The following is a 17,483-nucleotide window of genomic DNA, read 5'->3' as shown; positions in this document are numbered from 1 at the left end:
AATTCATGCATTCTTTTACCTTTGGCTTCTTATAGAAGCCGGACAGATACCACCTCAAAACTTGCTTCATTCGACAGTATGGATCATCTTCAAGGACAGCCCTACAGGACAGAATAAAAAATGTTTTCTCGCATGCTCTTTATACTGTTCACACATCACATTAACTTCACACGTATAATAACAGTAATTTCAATAGTATTTTCCCAGTACTAAAGGGAAGTAACTCCTTTGTTGCTGCCAGTGAGAAAGGTGTCTGCCAGAAGAAATATATTTTTTTTTTAGTAATGTACATCAAACAACACTTATATGAACTCTTAAAAAGTGGCAGCCCTTGCCCTGTACTCCTGCAAAAAGCCTAATAAAATTTCTGGAGTGTATCAGGTTTGATAGGACTTACATTTGAGTTAATGTGGGACTGTCACTCACACTAGCATTTGGTTACAGCTTATAGTACAGTGTGAGTCATAAAAAGAATAATACTTATAACACCAAAATCAAACACAACTCTATTTTTCTCTCTCTTTCTTTGTTTCCCTCTTCCTTAAAAGATCTTTAAAGCTGATGTGCTACATGGCCTCTTTCAGTACTTTCAGATTTCATAAAATAATTCAGGTTGGAACAGACTTCTCAAGGTCATCTCGTCCAACCTCTTCCTGCTCAAAGATGAAGTGGGAGGTAAACATAAACAATACAGTTCCTGGTATTTCCAACCATTTAGTCAGATTTGAAAATCTACCTGGATATGTTCCCACAAAACCCATTTAGAAGGATCATCCGTACCACAAAGAGGTTTATTTAACACAACTTTCAAATCTCTTGAAGTTTTCTTAGATCTCAGCACTAAGGAGAACCATTTCCTTAACTTCAGATGTTACAAATACCACAAACAAGGCTTGAAAATACCATGATTCTAAAATTACACAGAGGCAGTGGAATAAACATGAGTAACTAGTGCTGCTATTTGAATATTGCACACACTGGTTTTAAAATACACCAAGCATATCTCATTGAGAAGGCTGGTCCTGTCTAGAAGCATAACATTTTCTATTTTCTCCTCTGCTGCTCCCAGCAGGTCTCTCCCATCAATGGATGTTTCTTACTTGTTAATCAACCAACATAATTATATAGCCTTTGGGGGCAGAAGTGCTTGACAATTCTGCTGTTTGCTCTCTGTCCTATTCCCCTCTGCACACCAGAAGGTGGCACAGCTCTGTTGTGAGATGCTCAAAGGCAGGAGCTGAATCCCCATCAGTTCCAGACAATGCTGGCAAGGACATGTGGGAGCAAAGATGGTTTTGTCTGGAGTTTAAGTGTTTTCCTTGCTTCCTTGCCCCTCATTGGCAGCAATCCATCTTTAAAAGGTCACTGCAGCTGGCGCCTGGCTTGATTTACATTGAATCCAGCGACCTGGGTATTTTTTTGGGAGCCTTTTAACACACAAACACACCCCAGCCAGCACCCAGCTAATGCTGTAACAGATTTTTCACAAATATAAGAAAAGTGCCCATGTTGGGCACACTTTGTACGTTGCTTACTGGGAAAGCAGGTCAGCATGATAGTAGTAATCGGAGAGCTTGTTAAGGAACGAGCGTGGCTCCAGGATGAAGGTGGGCAGCACCACCCGTGACAGGTCCATGCCAGGCCGCAGCTGCTTCAGCAGGATCCACATCAGACTCTTGTTCTCCTCTGAGACAGTTTCAGTTTGAGATGATTCACCTGTCTGTGATAGGAAAAGGGAACTTCAGGGCAGAAACAGGAAAATAATTTCTTGCGAGTGCATTTACCTGGAGGATCCAAGCTCCCCCAGGCATACCAGGCCCTGGCGCCAGAGTGAATGCTCCACTACACTACCGCAAAGAGATATCAGCTCTGTCTCAGAAGTGAATCCCCAAACCACTCAGGGAGGGATAAAAAAAGCCCTAGGCCTCTGTGATACCTGAGACAAGGTGAGCACACCTCCACTGTGCTCCTTCCTGAGGAGCTGCCTCCACACACCTCAGGACTGTGATGGGCTAACCTTGATGAACATTAACCAAGGGGACTCTGCACTGCAGCCCCTCAGGAGGCGTGGACATGCCTGTGCTGGTTTTGTGTAGTGGAGGCGGGCTAGAGTGGCAGATTCTGTGAGAAGCTTTCCCCTTTGTCTGGTGGACCCAGTCGGGTCTAGAGTGGACCCGCCACTGGCCAAGGTCCAGTCAATTGGTTACAGTGATAACACCTCTGTAAAAGTGTATTTAAGAATGGGAAATTAAAATTAAAAAAGAGTGAAGAAACAGAAGCAGGGGCAGAGAGGGGGAGGCGTGAGCCCCATGGACCTTGCAGGCCTCACCCTCTGGCCTCCCGCCAGGCAGCCGACTGGGCCTGATATGGCCCAGCCCAGCCATGAGAAGTGAAGAAATGAGATGTGAAGAGAACCTGAGAGGCGTCTGCCTGCCTGTTGTGAAGAATTTCTCATGAGAGGAATGGCTGCAGACACCAAGGTCAGTGAAGAAGGAGGGGGAGGAGTAATGCTCCTTCCAGCAGAGATTCCCCTGCAGCCCGTGGTGCAGCCCATGGTGAGGCCGGCTGTGCCCCTGCAGCCCATGGAGGCCCATGGAGGGGCAGAGATCCACCTGCAGCCCGTGGAGGGCCCCACACTGGGGCAGGTGGATGCCCGAAGGAGGCTGTGGCCCATGGAGGGCCCGCTGGGGCAGCCGTTCTGGAGGGACTGCTCCTCATGGAAAAATGACCCACAATGGAGCAGGGGAGCCCATGGGAGGGACCCCACACTGGAGCAGGGGAGGAATGTGAGGAGTTCTTCCCGTGAGGAGGAAGGAGCAGCAAAAATAACGTGTGATGAACTGACCACAACCCCCATTCCCTATTCCCCCCTGTGCTGCTCATGGGGGAGAAGGAAGTAAAGATAATTAGAATGAAGTTAAGCCCGGGAAGAGGGAGGGGTGGGGGGAAGTTGGTTTTGCTCTCTCTCTCATTATCCTGCTTTGGTTTTATTAAAAATAAAACTAAACTATGGCAATGGCCAAGGCTGTTGCTGCAGCAGCTGTTGGCTGTTGTTGGCCAACACCAGAAATCTAATAAAACACCTAATGGCCAAGGCCACACGACAATTCTTTTTGAAAGCCCAGTGGATGTTACCTCTGCCTGAGCAGCCACGCTATGGCTAGCCTTATTTTACTCTGCAGAAATTGTCACTCTGCAGTGACAATTGAGTCCTTTCCATTTGGTTTGTACTGAACTTTTTTTTTATTTTAATCTAAAACTGCAGAGATCTTTCTCACTCACACACCCACACAAAGACTGCTGTGCTGCCTGTAAGGCTCCTTCAAACACTGAAGGATCAGCCTGCCCTACCAACACTTCTAGGACAAGTTTGCCACATGACAAAAGGTCATTTCAGAATAAGCAGCTAATAGAAATTAAGTTTGCCTTATTTTGCTGTTGCTTAGTTGCTCAGCTATATTCAAAATCCCCTGTTTGGACCCAGTTACCATTTGCTGTGTGTCTGAGGTGGGATTTGAGGGGAGGGATGCACAAAAGAGGAGTTGTGGGGTTTTTTATCTCTGGAGGCAACAGTTCTGTTTGCAAGCACAATTTCTACAGCAAAGGCTTGCACCTCACACCTGACATCTGAAATGGTAGCAAACATACGCTACCTGGATTGGTGACTCCAAACCACAAACTGCTGCTCTTGGGGGTGCCTGGGCTGAGGAAAGCAGGAGGCAAAACTGAACTCCTCTTGCACCTCCTCTGTATCTCTGCATCTTGCACCACCTTGCATCTCTGCAGAGATGTTCTTTTGTGGTCTCTCATGCAGGTTCTCCTGCTATAAATAGTCCATGGAGAACTAAACAGGAGTAATATAATCTGCGTGTGGGACACCTAACCATTCTCAATGCTTTAAGTTATCACTCAGTGAAACACAGTGTAATTAGGATATATTTAACTATATTTTTTTCCTCAATGTTAGTAGTACATTTTCAGGAAACCACTGGAAGAGCACTGTAAGAGGCTGATGAAGGGTCTAGAGAACAAGTCCTGTAAGAACCGACTGAGGGAACCAGGGTTGTTTAGTCAGCAGAAAAGGAGGCTCATAGGAGATCTTATCGCTCGCTACAACTACTTGAAAGGAGGTTGTAGTGAGGTGGGTGTTGATCCCTTTTAGAATCATAGAATAGTTTGGGTTGGAAGGGACCTTCAAAGGTCATCTAGTCCAACCCCCCTGCAAGAAGCAGGGACATCTCCAACCAGATCAGGCTGCTCAGAGCCCCGTCCAACCTGGCCTTGAATGTTTCCAGGGATGTGGCATCAACCATCTCTCCAGGCAACCTGTTCCAATGTTTCACCACCCTCATTGCAAAAAATGTATTCCTTATGTCCAGTTTGAACCTATCTCCGTCTATTTTAAAACCATTGCCCCTCCTACTATCACAACAGGCCTTGCTGAAGAGTTTCCTCCTGTCTTTCCTATAAGCCCCCTTGAGGTACTGGAAGGCCACTATGATGTCTCCCTGGAGCCTCCTCTTCTCCAGGCTGAACAGCCACAACTCTCTCAGCCTGTCTTCACAGGAGAGGTGCTCCAGCCCTCTGATCATCTTCATGGCCCTCCTCTGGATTTGCTCCAACAGGTCCGTGTCCTTCTTATGTTGGGGGCTTCAGAGCTGGATGCAGTACTCCAGGTGGGGTCTCATGAGAGTAGAGTAGAAGGGGAAGAATCATCTTCCTCGACCTACTGGCCACACTTCTTCTGATGCAGCCCAGGATGCAGTTGGCTTTCTGGGCTGCAAGCACACGTTGCTGGCTGATGTTAAGCTTCTCATCCACCAGCACTCCCAAGTCCTTCTCCTCGGGGCTGCTCTCAATCCATTCTCTGCTCAGCCTGTATTTGTGTTTGGGATTGCCCCAGCGCATGTGCAGGACCTTACACTTGGCCTGTTGAACTTCATGAGGTTTGTACAGGCCCACCTCCCCAGCCTCTCAGGGTGCCTCTAGATGGCATCCCTTCCCTCCAGTGTGTTGACTGCACCACACAGCTTGGTGTCGTCAGCAAACTTGCTGAGGGTGCACTCAATTCCACTGTCTATGTTGCCAACAAAGATGTTAAACAGACTTGGTCCCAACAGCGACCCCTGAGAAACGCCACTTGTCACCAGTCTCCACTTGGACACCGACCCATTGACCACAACTCTTCAGTGCGGCCATCCAGCAAATTCCTTATCCACCCAGTGGTCCATCCATCAAATCCATATCTTTCCAGTTTAGAGACAAGGATGTTGTGTGGGACACTGTCAAACGTTTGGCAACTTCATCTGCCATTTTCCTCAGGATCCACAGATGCATCTCATCAGGTCTCGTAGACTTGTGCACCTTCAGGCTCCTTAGATCATCCTGAACCTGCTCTTCTACTACAGTGGGTGGTTCTTCATTCTCTCAGTCCCTGCTTTTGCCTTCTGCTATTTGGGCGATGTGGCTAGAGCCCTCATTGGTGAAGACTGAGGCAAAAAAAGTCACTGAGTACCTCAGCCTTCTCCATGTCCTGGGTAATCAGGTCTCCCGTTTCCTTCCAGAGAGGGCCCACATTCTCCGTGGTCTTCCTTTTATCCCCAAAGAAGCTTTTCTGGTTGTCCTTGATTTAATTCTGTCGGGGCTTTAGCTTTCCTTTCCTGATCGTTGGCCACTCGAACAACCTCTCTGTAATCTTCCCAGGCTACGTGCCCTTGCCTCCACCCTCTGTAGGCTTCCTTTTTGTTTTTCAGATGGTCCAAGTTCTTCTTCTTCATCCATGCAGGACGCCTGGCGTTTTTGCCCAACTACTTGTTTGTTAGGTTGCATCACTTTTGAGCTTGGAGGAGGTGATCCTTCAATATTAGCCAACTTTCTTGGGCCCCTCTTCCCTCTAGGGCTGTGTCCCATGGAACTTTACCCAGAAGATCCCTGAAGAGGCCGAAGTCTGCTCTCCTGAAGTCCAGGGTAGAGAGCTTGCTGCATGCCCCTCTTGCTGCCCTAAGGATCTTGAATTCCACCATCTCATGGTCACTGCAGCCAAGGCTGCCCTTGAGCTCAACATTCCCCACCAGCACCCCCCTTTTGGTGAGAACAAGGTCCAGCATAGCACCTCTCCTCATTGGCTCCTCTGTCACTTGCAGGAGGAAGTTACCATCCTTTTCCCAAGTAACAAGTGACAGAAAAGAGGAAACAGCCTCAAGTTGTGCCAGGGGAGGTTTAGATAGGACATTAGGAAAAATTTCTTCACTGAAAGGGTTATGAAGCACTGGAACAGGCTGCCCAGGGAAGTGGTGGAGTCACCATCCCTAGAGATATTTAAAACACCTGTAGATGTGGAGCTTAGGGACATGGTTTAGTGGTGGACTTGGCAGTGGTTGGTTTACGGTTGGACTCGATGATTCTTAAGGGTCTTTTCCAACCTAAATGATTCTATGATTCTAAGAAAGAAACAGCCTTCTAGCAAAGTGGTTTTCTTTGAAGCGCCAACAAGACTTCAGCTTCCTTGTTTGAAGCAATAGGCAAAGGAGTGCTTAGAGCCCTCCCAGCGCTGCAGCAGAGCTCCTCCGCTGCCTGCCTGGACTGATTCTCACCCAACACACTTGGCTCTCCCAGCTCTCTACCACTGCCTTCTTCAGAGGTGACATCCAGCTAACAAAGGCTCTTAAAGGGAACACAAATGCATCCTCCTGCTGTTAAACGACATGAGAAATGGCTTTCCCACAAGAAGCTGTCATTTAGGAATCAAGTGGCTCAAATGATCCATTAGGGCACACAAAAAGGATGTTCCATGCATAATGAAAAGACGAAAGTATCATATTTTGTATCACACAAGGACTGAGCATCCTAATTGGCCAGGACACATGCCTAGAATAATAATTCCCCCTCCTGCTGGCTCCACAAAGCACTGTGCCAATGCTAAGCGGCTCCTTAATGCAATAACTGGTTAAAGCAATCGCTGACGCTGGAAACGCGCCAAAGCACAGTAGCAGGGCTGCTGTTCTTAATGCATAATTATTATAGCACATGATAATTCAACATAATTTAGCAGAAAGCTGTGCAGTGCTTTATCTGTAAAACACTGGAACTCAAAAAGCCGGTTCTTAACTGCCATACATCTAAAAGGGTAAATGACAAATACTATGAACACAGACATTTTAACAGAAACAGGCAGTGATTAAAGTATTTTTTTTTCTTTTACCTCCCCAAATTCCTCATAGATCTGTTCAATATAAGTCGTCCCTTTCCTTCCTGGAGAGACCTCTCCGTGGATTTCTGACTGATCGCTCTCGCTTTCATTTGTCTTCCGGCTGTTCTCATGAGTTTCGTTCTCCGACTCTTCTACATTGTCTCTCTCAGACTTGTCTGAAAAAGCATCATTTTCCAAATGGTGGTGGTTCTCCAGGGCTGATTCATTCAAACTGCAACACACAGTTCATTACTTGCTTCAGTTTGATTTATAAAGCCAGTTTACTTAAAGCCTTTTAGATAAAGTAAAAGCATCGCCCAAGACTCAAAAGAGGGTGTGCAGCCCAGGAGAGTATAAGACATTGATCTCCTGAATAGCAGGGCTTTTATCATGGAAACAGTGACATATTTTCCATCAGAATTCTCTCCTCCAAACTGCACTTTGCAACATCTGCCACAGAGCTCCACTTACCCACCCTTATGCAGAATTGCCACTGGCTCCAGATGGGAGTCCACGTACCAGAGGGATACAGAGCACACACAAACAACTGTACACTGCTGATTAGAGAACTGAAGTGTCAATCAGGAGAGATTTTTCCCTTTACAGAAGCAAATCCAGGGATTGTAGCATATGGGAAAAATATGACATTATGGGATGTATTTGCTTTTCAGTACTACTGCTACTTTATTTCAACAGATGTGGACCTAAGTCAGCCCTACACTAGAAAAGACAAGTTCAAAAATCAGTAGAGGCAAGTATTTTCTCTCTCACCTCTTTCATGGCCTAGCCTAGCTCTCAGGTGCTGACCTTCTCAGCTTGACCTTCCTCTGAAAACTTCTCAACCAAGTCCTCAGGCAAAATTGCTCTTGAATAGAGCAATAAGAAAAGATTTCCAGCTACACAAGGAGTTTCAGAGGATCTAAACTCAGAAATCTCCCTCTTAAATAAAGATTTCTCTCCTCAGTACATGGGGATGCTCTATCAAGCCTGAAGTCTCTACATGATGAGCCTTTTTTCAGGCCATTCCGGGCATGTTCCAATTTTTATTATAGATTAATCCTGAAAATTTCTACCCCTTGTTCTCCCTCATTTTTTTTCTGTCTTTTTTTTTTTTTAAATATAATTAGGCAGATAGAGCCAGAAGACAGAACTAGCATCAGCTTTTCAGATTATCTCAACTTCGAACCATGCACTGAAATAAGCTCATGATTTTTAACACGCCAAGCAACCCACATTGTGACAGTCACAGCTCAGCTTCTGGAGAAGCTCAGTTTCTAGAGTTCTTTTGAAAGTACCGTCTATAGCTTTCTGTGCCTTTAGAAACCCTTTCTTTTAACTCCATTTGTATATGCACGCATGTATGCATAAGGTTTTTTAATTTACAGTTTTATGGTAAAATAAAACTAAGATGATAAATCAGAGAGTCAATGACTACTATAATTGCGATAGGACGAGAGGTAATGGTTTTAAAATAGATGGGGGTAGATTTAGATTAGAAATTAGGAAAAAATTTTTTACGATGCGGGTTATAGAACACTGGAACAGGTTGCCCAGAAAGGTGGTGGAGGCCCCATCTCTGGAAACGTTCAAGGCCAGGCTGGATGAGGCTCTGAGCAACGTGACCTAGTCAGGGATGTCCCTGCTCCTTGCAGGGGGGTTGGACTAGATGACCTTTGAAGGTCCCTTCCAACCCTAACCATTCTATGATTCTATGATTCTAATTTGCTATTAGGCATTATATGTCTTCATCATTCTAGCGCCAGGAGGTTACTTCTTTTTAGCTAGCAACCAGCAAGTGTAATGACAGACAACCAAATACACGGGAAGCACAGAGTATAGCAAACGCTTGAATTTAAGATAATAAAGGAGAAATAAGGTGAGGAGAGAGCTGTCTAGAGATCTTCCCATGATTCCTCAGCACAGATCCTTCCTGAATGGTAAGTCCAGGAAGTTATCAGTTGCTGATCATTTAAATATCTAATTTATTTCTTAATTTTTCAATGATCAACTAAACATGAGTGTTTGTCTGTGGCTGCTATGCTCCCTTACCTAGTGAAAGTTTTCTCCATGGGGTAAAAATGCTTGGGAAAACAGTTTATTATAAAGCTTACAGACCATTGCTGAGAACTTGCACTCATTTCTATTTCATGTTTGTAAGAAGAGCATGTGTTTTTCAATGTCACCTGCCTCGCATTTGGAGTTTCAATGGAGCAAATTACTCTTTTCTTAGTTTCCTCTGCTCCCCTCCTCTTACCTTTTAAAGATTTCAGATTTAGTCCAAGAGGGAATTAAATTCACATGAAATCCCACTCAACTGTGCACTGATTACCCACCAGTCATAAACAAGGCAAGACCTAAAACATCCAGAGCCAAGGAGCCACTCTGGGGAACCAAAGGGAAAACAGATGCTCCTCATTCCGAGGAACAAATGTGAGATGCTGAAGTGGAGCCAGGCTCTTTTATTCCTCCAAACAGAATCATCACCGAATACATAAGATATGCTAAACACAAAAGCCATGCCATGAGCTTGAACTAAATCAATGTAAAGACTTCTAAGGGGCTTCCAATGGGATTTGGACCAAGCTTTAAAAGCTGGGAGAGAATGACTATGCTAAAAGTCAACACTGGATTTCCACCATGAATGTGAATAATTTGGCGTTTTCCACAGCTAATTTACTGTTTCAGCATATTGGAGCTGTCTTATACTAGTGCTTTATTCTCTAGGGGCATTCCTGGAAACTTCAGTCAGTGACCAGGACTTCTTTGGGTTTGATACAAAGCAAAATAATCCTTTGGCTCTTGTCAAACAAGCAAACTAGTCAGATTCCTGGGGTTGCTGGAGATAAGACATGGAAGCCACAAGAAATACGACTTCACATTAAAAAGAAGACCGCCTTGTGCCCCAAAGGCGTCTTGTCTAAAATCGCAGATTTACACAGGACTTTAGCCTTTGATTCACTTGCTCAGTTCTCTCCCTCTCATTTTTATATGCTATAAAGACACGGATTTTAAAATCACTGTATAATCTTGACTTCTTTCCCAGCAGGAAAGGAGAAAAGCAGCCAGCAGACAAATGCATCTTTGGCTCAATGGTAGATTCGCCTTTGCCAACTCCCTTGGGTTTTGTTCTCCCTATAATATCCATCATCTCCCTTTTCTTTTTCTTTTCTTGACAGAGTAGTTTGCCTAATTTGAAGACAGAGGTAAATGTAATTAACTGGCCCCCTAACAACAGTGTGCCAATTTAATTGGTAAGATTCCCTGTAGGGAAGGCATTTAATTAGAATGACTGAATCCCTGTGGGGAAGCCAGTGTCAGTGGCAAACCAAAAACCCTTTGCTCAGCACTTGCACAGTTTTGGTTTTGCATTTTGCCTTGTTTAAATGTTTTTTATTCCCCCAGGGATGACAGCAGGTCATCCCCCTGTCCCACAACCATCAAACTCTCCAACGTCAGGTAGGGCTCAGAAAGGAGACAAGTCCAGACGACCAGATGCTGAACACCCAGCTTGAATTAGACTCAGCTAAAATCTGAGCCTGTCAGAAAAATCTGGTTCCCATTGTGGGTACTCTGTCCTGCTGAAAACTCTGCCACATGTGCAGAGTCACATAATTCAGGAGGGCTTTTAATGTTGAACAACTAAGAGGTGAAACAAAGGCATCAGTTAAGCATCATTTACACATCATATTTTGAAGAAATACTTTAATACAGTTTTAGCTCTGTCTTCTGCACTTCCTTACAGTAGCCATGGGTCTGTCTGAATGTTCTTAGTGCCACAGGCTCCATTTTAATACTGGATTTCTGTACACACATCCATCAGCTGAAAAACAAGTCCACTGCATTCTTGGATTCATTATCACAGCAAGCACAGTTCTAAGAGACTTCCTCTTAGGCAGAAATAAATTAGAAAGTAAAGTATCACAGAAGAAGCCCAAGAACAACAGAAGTATTTGCACAAGTACTGGGGCACACACCCTAGTAACACATCAGATTTCCTTCTCTCCTCCCACTGCTCTTCAGTAAAGCTCTTCTTCAAACTCTACCTAAAAACCCAAAACAGCAAGACTGGAGAACACATGCTGGGAATATCAGAGCCTTTCAGAGCAAAGGGCAGACCAAAATGTTGCCATCTCTTTGGTCTCATGGGACCAGAGATACCTTGACATTTGGAAGAGGACTCAGATCCCTGCTGTTGTTATAGCAGAGCCTAAGAAAACCACCTAAAAGTGAAGTCCCAGTGTGCAAGGGATCATCTTTGCAGACTGCAAGAATTGCTACCCTAAAAACTGTGTAACCAGTGGTGCATTGCTGTGAGCACTAAGAGTCAAATTCATATCAGCAGAACTCGAAATAGACACTACATCTCCCAGTTCCCACTGCAAGGGCCAAGTGTCTATACCAGAGGGATTTTTGAAGTTGCCTATTCAGCTAAAAGCAACAGATGAGGCCTGGGGCTTTTTAATGCTTTGATGTGAGTTGTTCCAAAATGCTGCAGCAATATTAGGAATATGAATAGAAAGAAGGCTATGGGGACTTTTTTCCCTTCTGTAAAAAGTTATCTGCTGCATCAAGGAAGAAATTGGAAACCACTCAAAACCCCTGTAGAGAAAGAAATTACAAAACTAAGGATGCAGTGTGTGCACTCTGCCGACTATGACACGGTATTATTAGAAAAGAGAACATATTATTAAAAAATAGATCAGACTCAGAGCCATATGTGCTAGCCAACAGACAAATATTGCTAGTGGTTTTGTCTGTGCAACTACAGGTCTACTCTAGTAGCTAGATTCCACAGTCTTTACTCAGGCAAGCCATTTTTTATGCCAAGATCTCCAGAGAGCATTTTTGCCCAAGCAGGGGACAGAAGAAAATTATTTATGTACACACAAACACAGCTGAGGTTCCCCCCAGTCCGTGTGCTCAAGCATTAGATGACAACATATCTCGTATGCACCAAACCCATATATTAGTGATGGATGCAGTAGAAATACAGGCTGGTTTTGAAACAGGTTTCCTTAGTGGACTCTGGCTAGATTATGCTAAAGTTAAAAGAACGACCAAGTGTGAGCCATGCGACACCTCTCTGTGCTTTAAGAAGTGATCTTACTGGAAGAACTCCTGGTCTGAGATAGTGCTTGTGTGCAAGAGGTGGTTGAGCCCCACGTGCGCAGAGTCGCTTGAGCAGTTCATTTCTCCATCCTTTCCCTGCTTGGAGGCACTGAGCCGGAAGAGGCTGGAGCAACGGAGGGCAAGTTCCAAAGCATCCAGCCAGCATCGGCCTGTGAAAACAAAAGGAATTACTTAAGCACAGGAGAGAAATAAGACCATTTATGCATTGCTTCTCAAAAGCTTCTTGCCTGGGAGTAAAGCTCATTATAATTCAGGGAGTCACTGTGTACAAGAATCTATTTTTCATAGATATAATCCCTAGCTTATCTTGCCAGAAATGGCATGTTTCCGTGGCTGCAAGAGTGACTGATACATCTGCATGGGTAATAAAGTGGCAAGCTCATTCCAATTCTGTTCCCTAACACCATATCTTCCTTTGATCTTCCAGAACCTGTTCACATCTCCTTTTGCCCCTTTTTGATTTTGTCCGAGATGCAGGAAATGTGTACTAGCACGGTGCTTTCAAACCACCTAGCAGGTCATGTCTGCAAGTAACGCATCGGGAAAACACGTTCAGCCTCTGCCATCCCCACCACTCACTCCCAATGGCAGGGAGATATTGAGGCACTGCACTGCATGGGAGATGGCCCTGCTTGGTGTGGGATCACTGAACTACAAGCTAGCTTGGCGGTCCCACACAGGGCATCACGCTGCAATATCACTCTGAAGAAGAGCCATGGTGATCAATACTAGCCAGAGTGATTAAGATGAGATGGAGTTGCTTGTGAGGCTCTTTATTTTTCCTCTTTCTCTGTATTTTTTTTCCCTTTTCTCCATTCCTTTTCCCTGCCCTGTCCATCAGATAATCTGGGTGGAGCATCAGTTTTTCTTATCTTGTCACAAAAATTCTTTACCTGAAGGGTATACTTTGCAAATACCAGAAACAATAAGCTGGCCAGAGATGAGACAAACTGCAGCTCCTATGCACAGCCTCACTGGATTTTCTTAAGGCCTGCGTAGGTCCCACAGGCAGGCAGCAAATGAAAAGCACAGGAATTCAAACTGACCCTTGGCTCCTCTTGCAATGATCCATACAAGTCTACAAAGCTATGTGTTAGTGTTAAAGCCTAATCATCACAACGCTGGAATTGCTGTACCTGAAAATACCCTGCTTCTGCACTGCAGTCATTAATGAGGCCAGGACACCTGCAAATTGACTGAATATTCAAGAATTAAAGTATCAAGGGAGTTATCATCTAATTTCAAGCATGTAAAACAGAACTCTTCATTACACTCCTCAGAATATATTTTGCAATAATTAGAAGTGTGCTTGAGAGGCAGTGAAGAAAACAAAAGGATTTTGCTCTAGCAATGACAAGGGCTACAAACAGGTTTTCCCCAGACCACATTCACTCCTGGGTCCCATTTGGGAAATGTTTCCATTACATTCAGTTCTATCACACACTTAGCATCAAGCATATGCATAAATCTCGCTGGATCCTGCTGCTCTCTTGGGCAGAATTCCCATCAAGTCCAGTATGACCAAAATTTGGCTCTATAAGAAGATCAATAAGAGTTTAAAAAAAATTCAGATCATATGAATAAAAATAAATGTTTATAAATTTGAATAGCTTTCAGTGCTTGCTTTGATACAAAGCTGCAACCAGTAAAAGAGAGAAAAAAAATCCCAAAACTTTAAAGAATTGCACTTGAACACTGAGCCGCAAACACTGCAGAGCCCAGTCATTTATTCAAATTTTATCCCATAAATTCCTTCAGCATCAGCTTATGATTTAATAATAAAATCACACATAATGGTTAATAAAAGATTAGGAAGGTTGAAGGCTGTTGGAATTGATTTCACACTATTTTGTATTTAACAAATACTCTTGCATTAAGGCTTTACACGCAGAGATTTATTCCCTTCTCGCCACGCGGAGGATTTGCATGGATAACCCATTAGAGTTAATGGCTGCGCTGAGCACAAATCCGCTCCCTCTTATGTATCCCCTCTCCAGCAAACCCATCAAGATGAAAATCTGTTTTCAGACATTCAGAAATGCAGCATATGTCAAAGTATTTTAATTTTTGACAGGCTTGTAAAATCAGGTTCTTTGACAGGTAGCTTGATTTGGAGCAGCATGAGCACTTTGGAGCAGTCGCAGAGGTCGGCTCCTCAACGCCTGCAGCACTCACGTACAGATGTTCTCTTACGATGGTTACGGCAATGCGCTCACTACGTTTACGTGTTCTAACAAGGGCAGCAAGGCTGACCCCAAAGTCTTACCCAGCCACCTCCTTTAGTGTGCCCCTGCAGCCCACCCCTCCCTGGGGCTGTAGGTAGAGCAGGCCATGCTGCCCTTCCTCCCACCACCACCGCCACTGGTTTTCACCAGTACTAACGTGAGCTTATAGGCTTGGTCAAACCTTTGGGGCCCTCCACATTACCAGAGGAAATTTCTACATAACATATCTAGCTTTTTTATCTCTTTAGATAACTCCCTGGAAGCGGTTATAAGTAACTTGAATCATTTTTGAAACCTTATTCAAGAAGCCTAAATAATAATTTATAAAGCAATATTAATTTATTCATTCTAATATTCCAATGCAGAGACACAAAGCTTTAGAGGAACTTGCTGTGCATTAGCAGTCAGCATTACTTGTGCTCCCAGAACACAGAAATAGCATCAGTGTACACCCTTGTACTCATTTCTAACAGAAACTGAATGCACGGGATGCACAGCATCCCCAAACTAAGAAAGAGGCTTTCAGCCATCAGGTGGTGCTGTGAATCCAAACAAATACATGCCACAAAACTAGATGTAAAATAATGGGATTTCCTCTGCAAATGAAAAGGTTATGTTCTCTGCAAGTCAACAGTGTGTTAATTGCAGCATAACACCACCAAATTATACCCTCTCAATTTCAGGGATTGCTCACAAGATAAACCTGTTTCATTGCTAAAGGCCTACACAAAATGTTTTTACATTTGAGTAATCTTGCTATTGAAAATGATACAAAAATGCTAGCATTTGGATTACTTAATTGCTTAGCTGACAAGTCTACTCACTCCCTCAGGAACTGCAGAAGGGAAAAAAGTATGTGGTCATGTAATTAAAGGCTGTCATCTATAGTCACAGTAGTCTGCGTGAAGGCTTCATGGTTACCTGAATTCTCACATTTTCTAATTTTGAGCAGTTGACTCAAGTTGGGTTTTTTTTTTGTATGCCAGGTAATCAGACCAGAAAAGTACGCAAAATGTGGGAATACCTGCCCAATAGGATGCATATAAAGGAAGCAAAAAAAAAAAGAGTTGTGAAGGAGTTACAATGCTATTCCTTTAGAAGGTTTGAGGTTTTTAAAGCTGCAATGTAAAATTGCAATCAATTATCAGTTAAAATTTTCCACAAATCATGGCTTAAAACAAGCATATGTTTAAATTCTGAAGGAAAACTCAAGAGCATATTGTATGGCAGAATCTCTCCATAGGCTTTTAAGCTCTTTTTATATCAAATTATATATTACTCTATCCACCGCAATGATTACTTTTGGACAATTTTTGCAGAGATCATGTTGTCTCAAAAACACGAGCATTACCTCCTTTTGCTTGGGAGCTGTGAATGCTATCACTGAGCTTGACCCTTTCTTCATTGTATCTAGTATTTTGTGACTGACTTCCAAGGGGCAGCCGACAGGGTAAGCTCTGGCTCTTATCTCCAAGGTAACAGTTTTCAGTGAGGACAGTAACAGGGAGAAATGACACCCCACCCAAAAAAGATGCTCAACTCTGATGTGCAAATTCAAGTCCAGCTAGACCACTCATACTGGCAGCCAGCACCAGGAGGACATTTCACACCACCCATCATTTGGCACCTGAACTGGGCGGGTGGCAGGTTGCCCAGCCACCTTTGGCTCCCTCCTGGAACCATGGGGAAAGAGTGAGACTCTTCGATAAGGCTGCTCCTGAAGTGCCAAAAGTGGATGTTCTACCAAAGCGCTAGCTCTAGCTTGAGTTCTTGCTCTCTTTTGTAGCAATCTCTGTCCTTGCACTGATCATAGGTTTCAATATCCATTCCCTACAACACTTTAGCAAATTATGATCACAGCATTTGAAATGTGACAGATGTCCTGGGAAAGTGGAATGTCAGGGGAACACATCCGCACACCACTCAGCTGTGCTCACTGGAAAAAAAAGAAAAAAAGAGAGATGAAACAGAGATATCTCATCTGAGTAGGCCTGTAGCTCTTTTTCTCTGTTGTATGTGTTTACAGTAAAATGGTAACAGTCATCAGTGCCAACTTAAAAAATGAAACTCTTTGAAAAATCAGTTAAACACAGCTGGGTCCCAAAGTTCTTTCCTTCTTGAAAGGTTTGGGAACAATAAGCTAATAAAGGACGTGTGTTGCCTTGACTTTGCAACTAAAAAAAAAAAGCCCCATACGCATACCACATATATTTTGAAACCTTCTGTATGCTTTCTCCAGGCCTTTTGGCTCAGCAGGCTGGAAAAGCACGCTATGGTCCTTTGAGATGACTCCTGCAGTACAGTTGCACAAATGGGAATCGCTACAGCTCCTTGCAGGACGCTTCCTGAGTCCACCAGGCACTGCTGGCACCATGTGGAAACCTGGAGGCTGCAAGACTGAACAGCAGCAGGTATGCACTCCCACCAACGCTTTTTTTTTCCCCAAAGAAAAGGAACTACTCAAACCAAGTGACAAAACCCACTTCTTCTCCTCCTTGGAAAAAAAAACACCACAACAACCAAAGGCTGGTTATGCTGCTAACACAGGCTCAGTTCAAGGAATACTTTGAGTCTGTCCTAGTCTATAAAAACATCTAAAATTACAACAATATCCCACAGGGAAAAAACAAAACAAAACAAAAACCAAACAAACAGGCAGCACTGAAAACACAAAGCTATTCAGCTTAAAAATTCTTTACAGTCACCATCATTTCACCTAGAACAACTCATACTTTGATGTGCCAAGTCTATCTGCCACATTTTGCAAGAGCTGATCACAGAGGAGCCAGCCAGTGTTCTCTCAGCACTAACCAATAACAAAAATCTGCTTGAGACGGTATCATATCGTCACACACTGAAGTTCCAGCCCAGGACTATACTTTTTTTCCATTGCATTCTTGTAGCTACAGAACAGCTGGGATGAATCTCTTGCCAATTAA

At 43.9% G+C, this 17,483-nt stretch overlaps 1 protein-coding gene across 6 annotated transcripts in view; it reads right to left on the bottom strand.

The window, feature by feature from the left end:
• OSBPL5 (oxysterol binding protein like 5) overlaps positions 1-17,483 on the bottom strand; it is a 193,791-nt gene that overhangs the window by 17,769 nt on the left and 158,539 nt on the right. For all 6 annotated transcript variants that reach the window (XM_086748051.1, XM_086748053.1, XM_086748052.1 and 3 more), the window contains exons 8-11: positions 12,297-12,468; positions 7,202-7,421; positions 1,536-1,720; positions 20-101 (exon numbers count right to left, since the gene is read on the bottom strand). In XM_086748051.1, coding sequence (XP_086604177.1) covers positions 20-101; positions 1,536-1,720; positions 7,202-7,421; positions 12,297-12,468 — 659 coding nt within the window. The remainder of the gene's footprint in view (positions 1-19; positions 102-1,535; positions 1,721-7,201; positions 7,422-12,296; positions 12,469-17,483) is intronic.

This window comes from Chlamydotis macqueenii, chromosome 5 (assembly GCF_036417535.1).
Source record: "Chlamydotis macqueenii isolate bChlMac1 chromosome 5, bChlMac1.mat, whole genome shotgun sequence".
NCBI classification, from domain to species: Eukaryota; Metazoa; Chordata; class Aves; order Otidiformes; family Otididae; genus Chlamydotis; species Chlamydotis macqueenii.
This window is presented reverse-complemented; position numbering and strand designations above follow the sequence as displayed.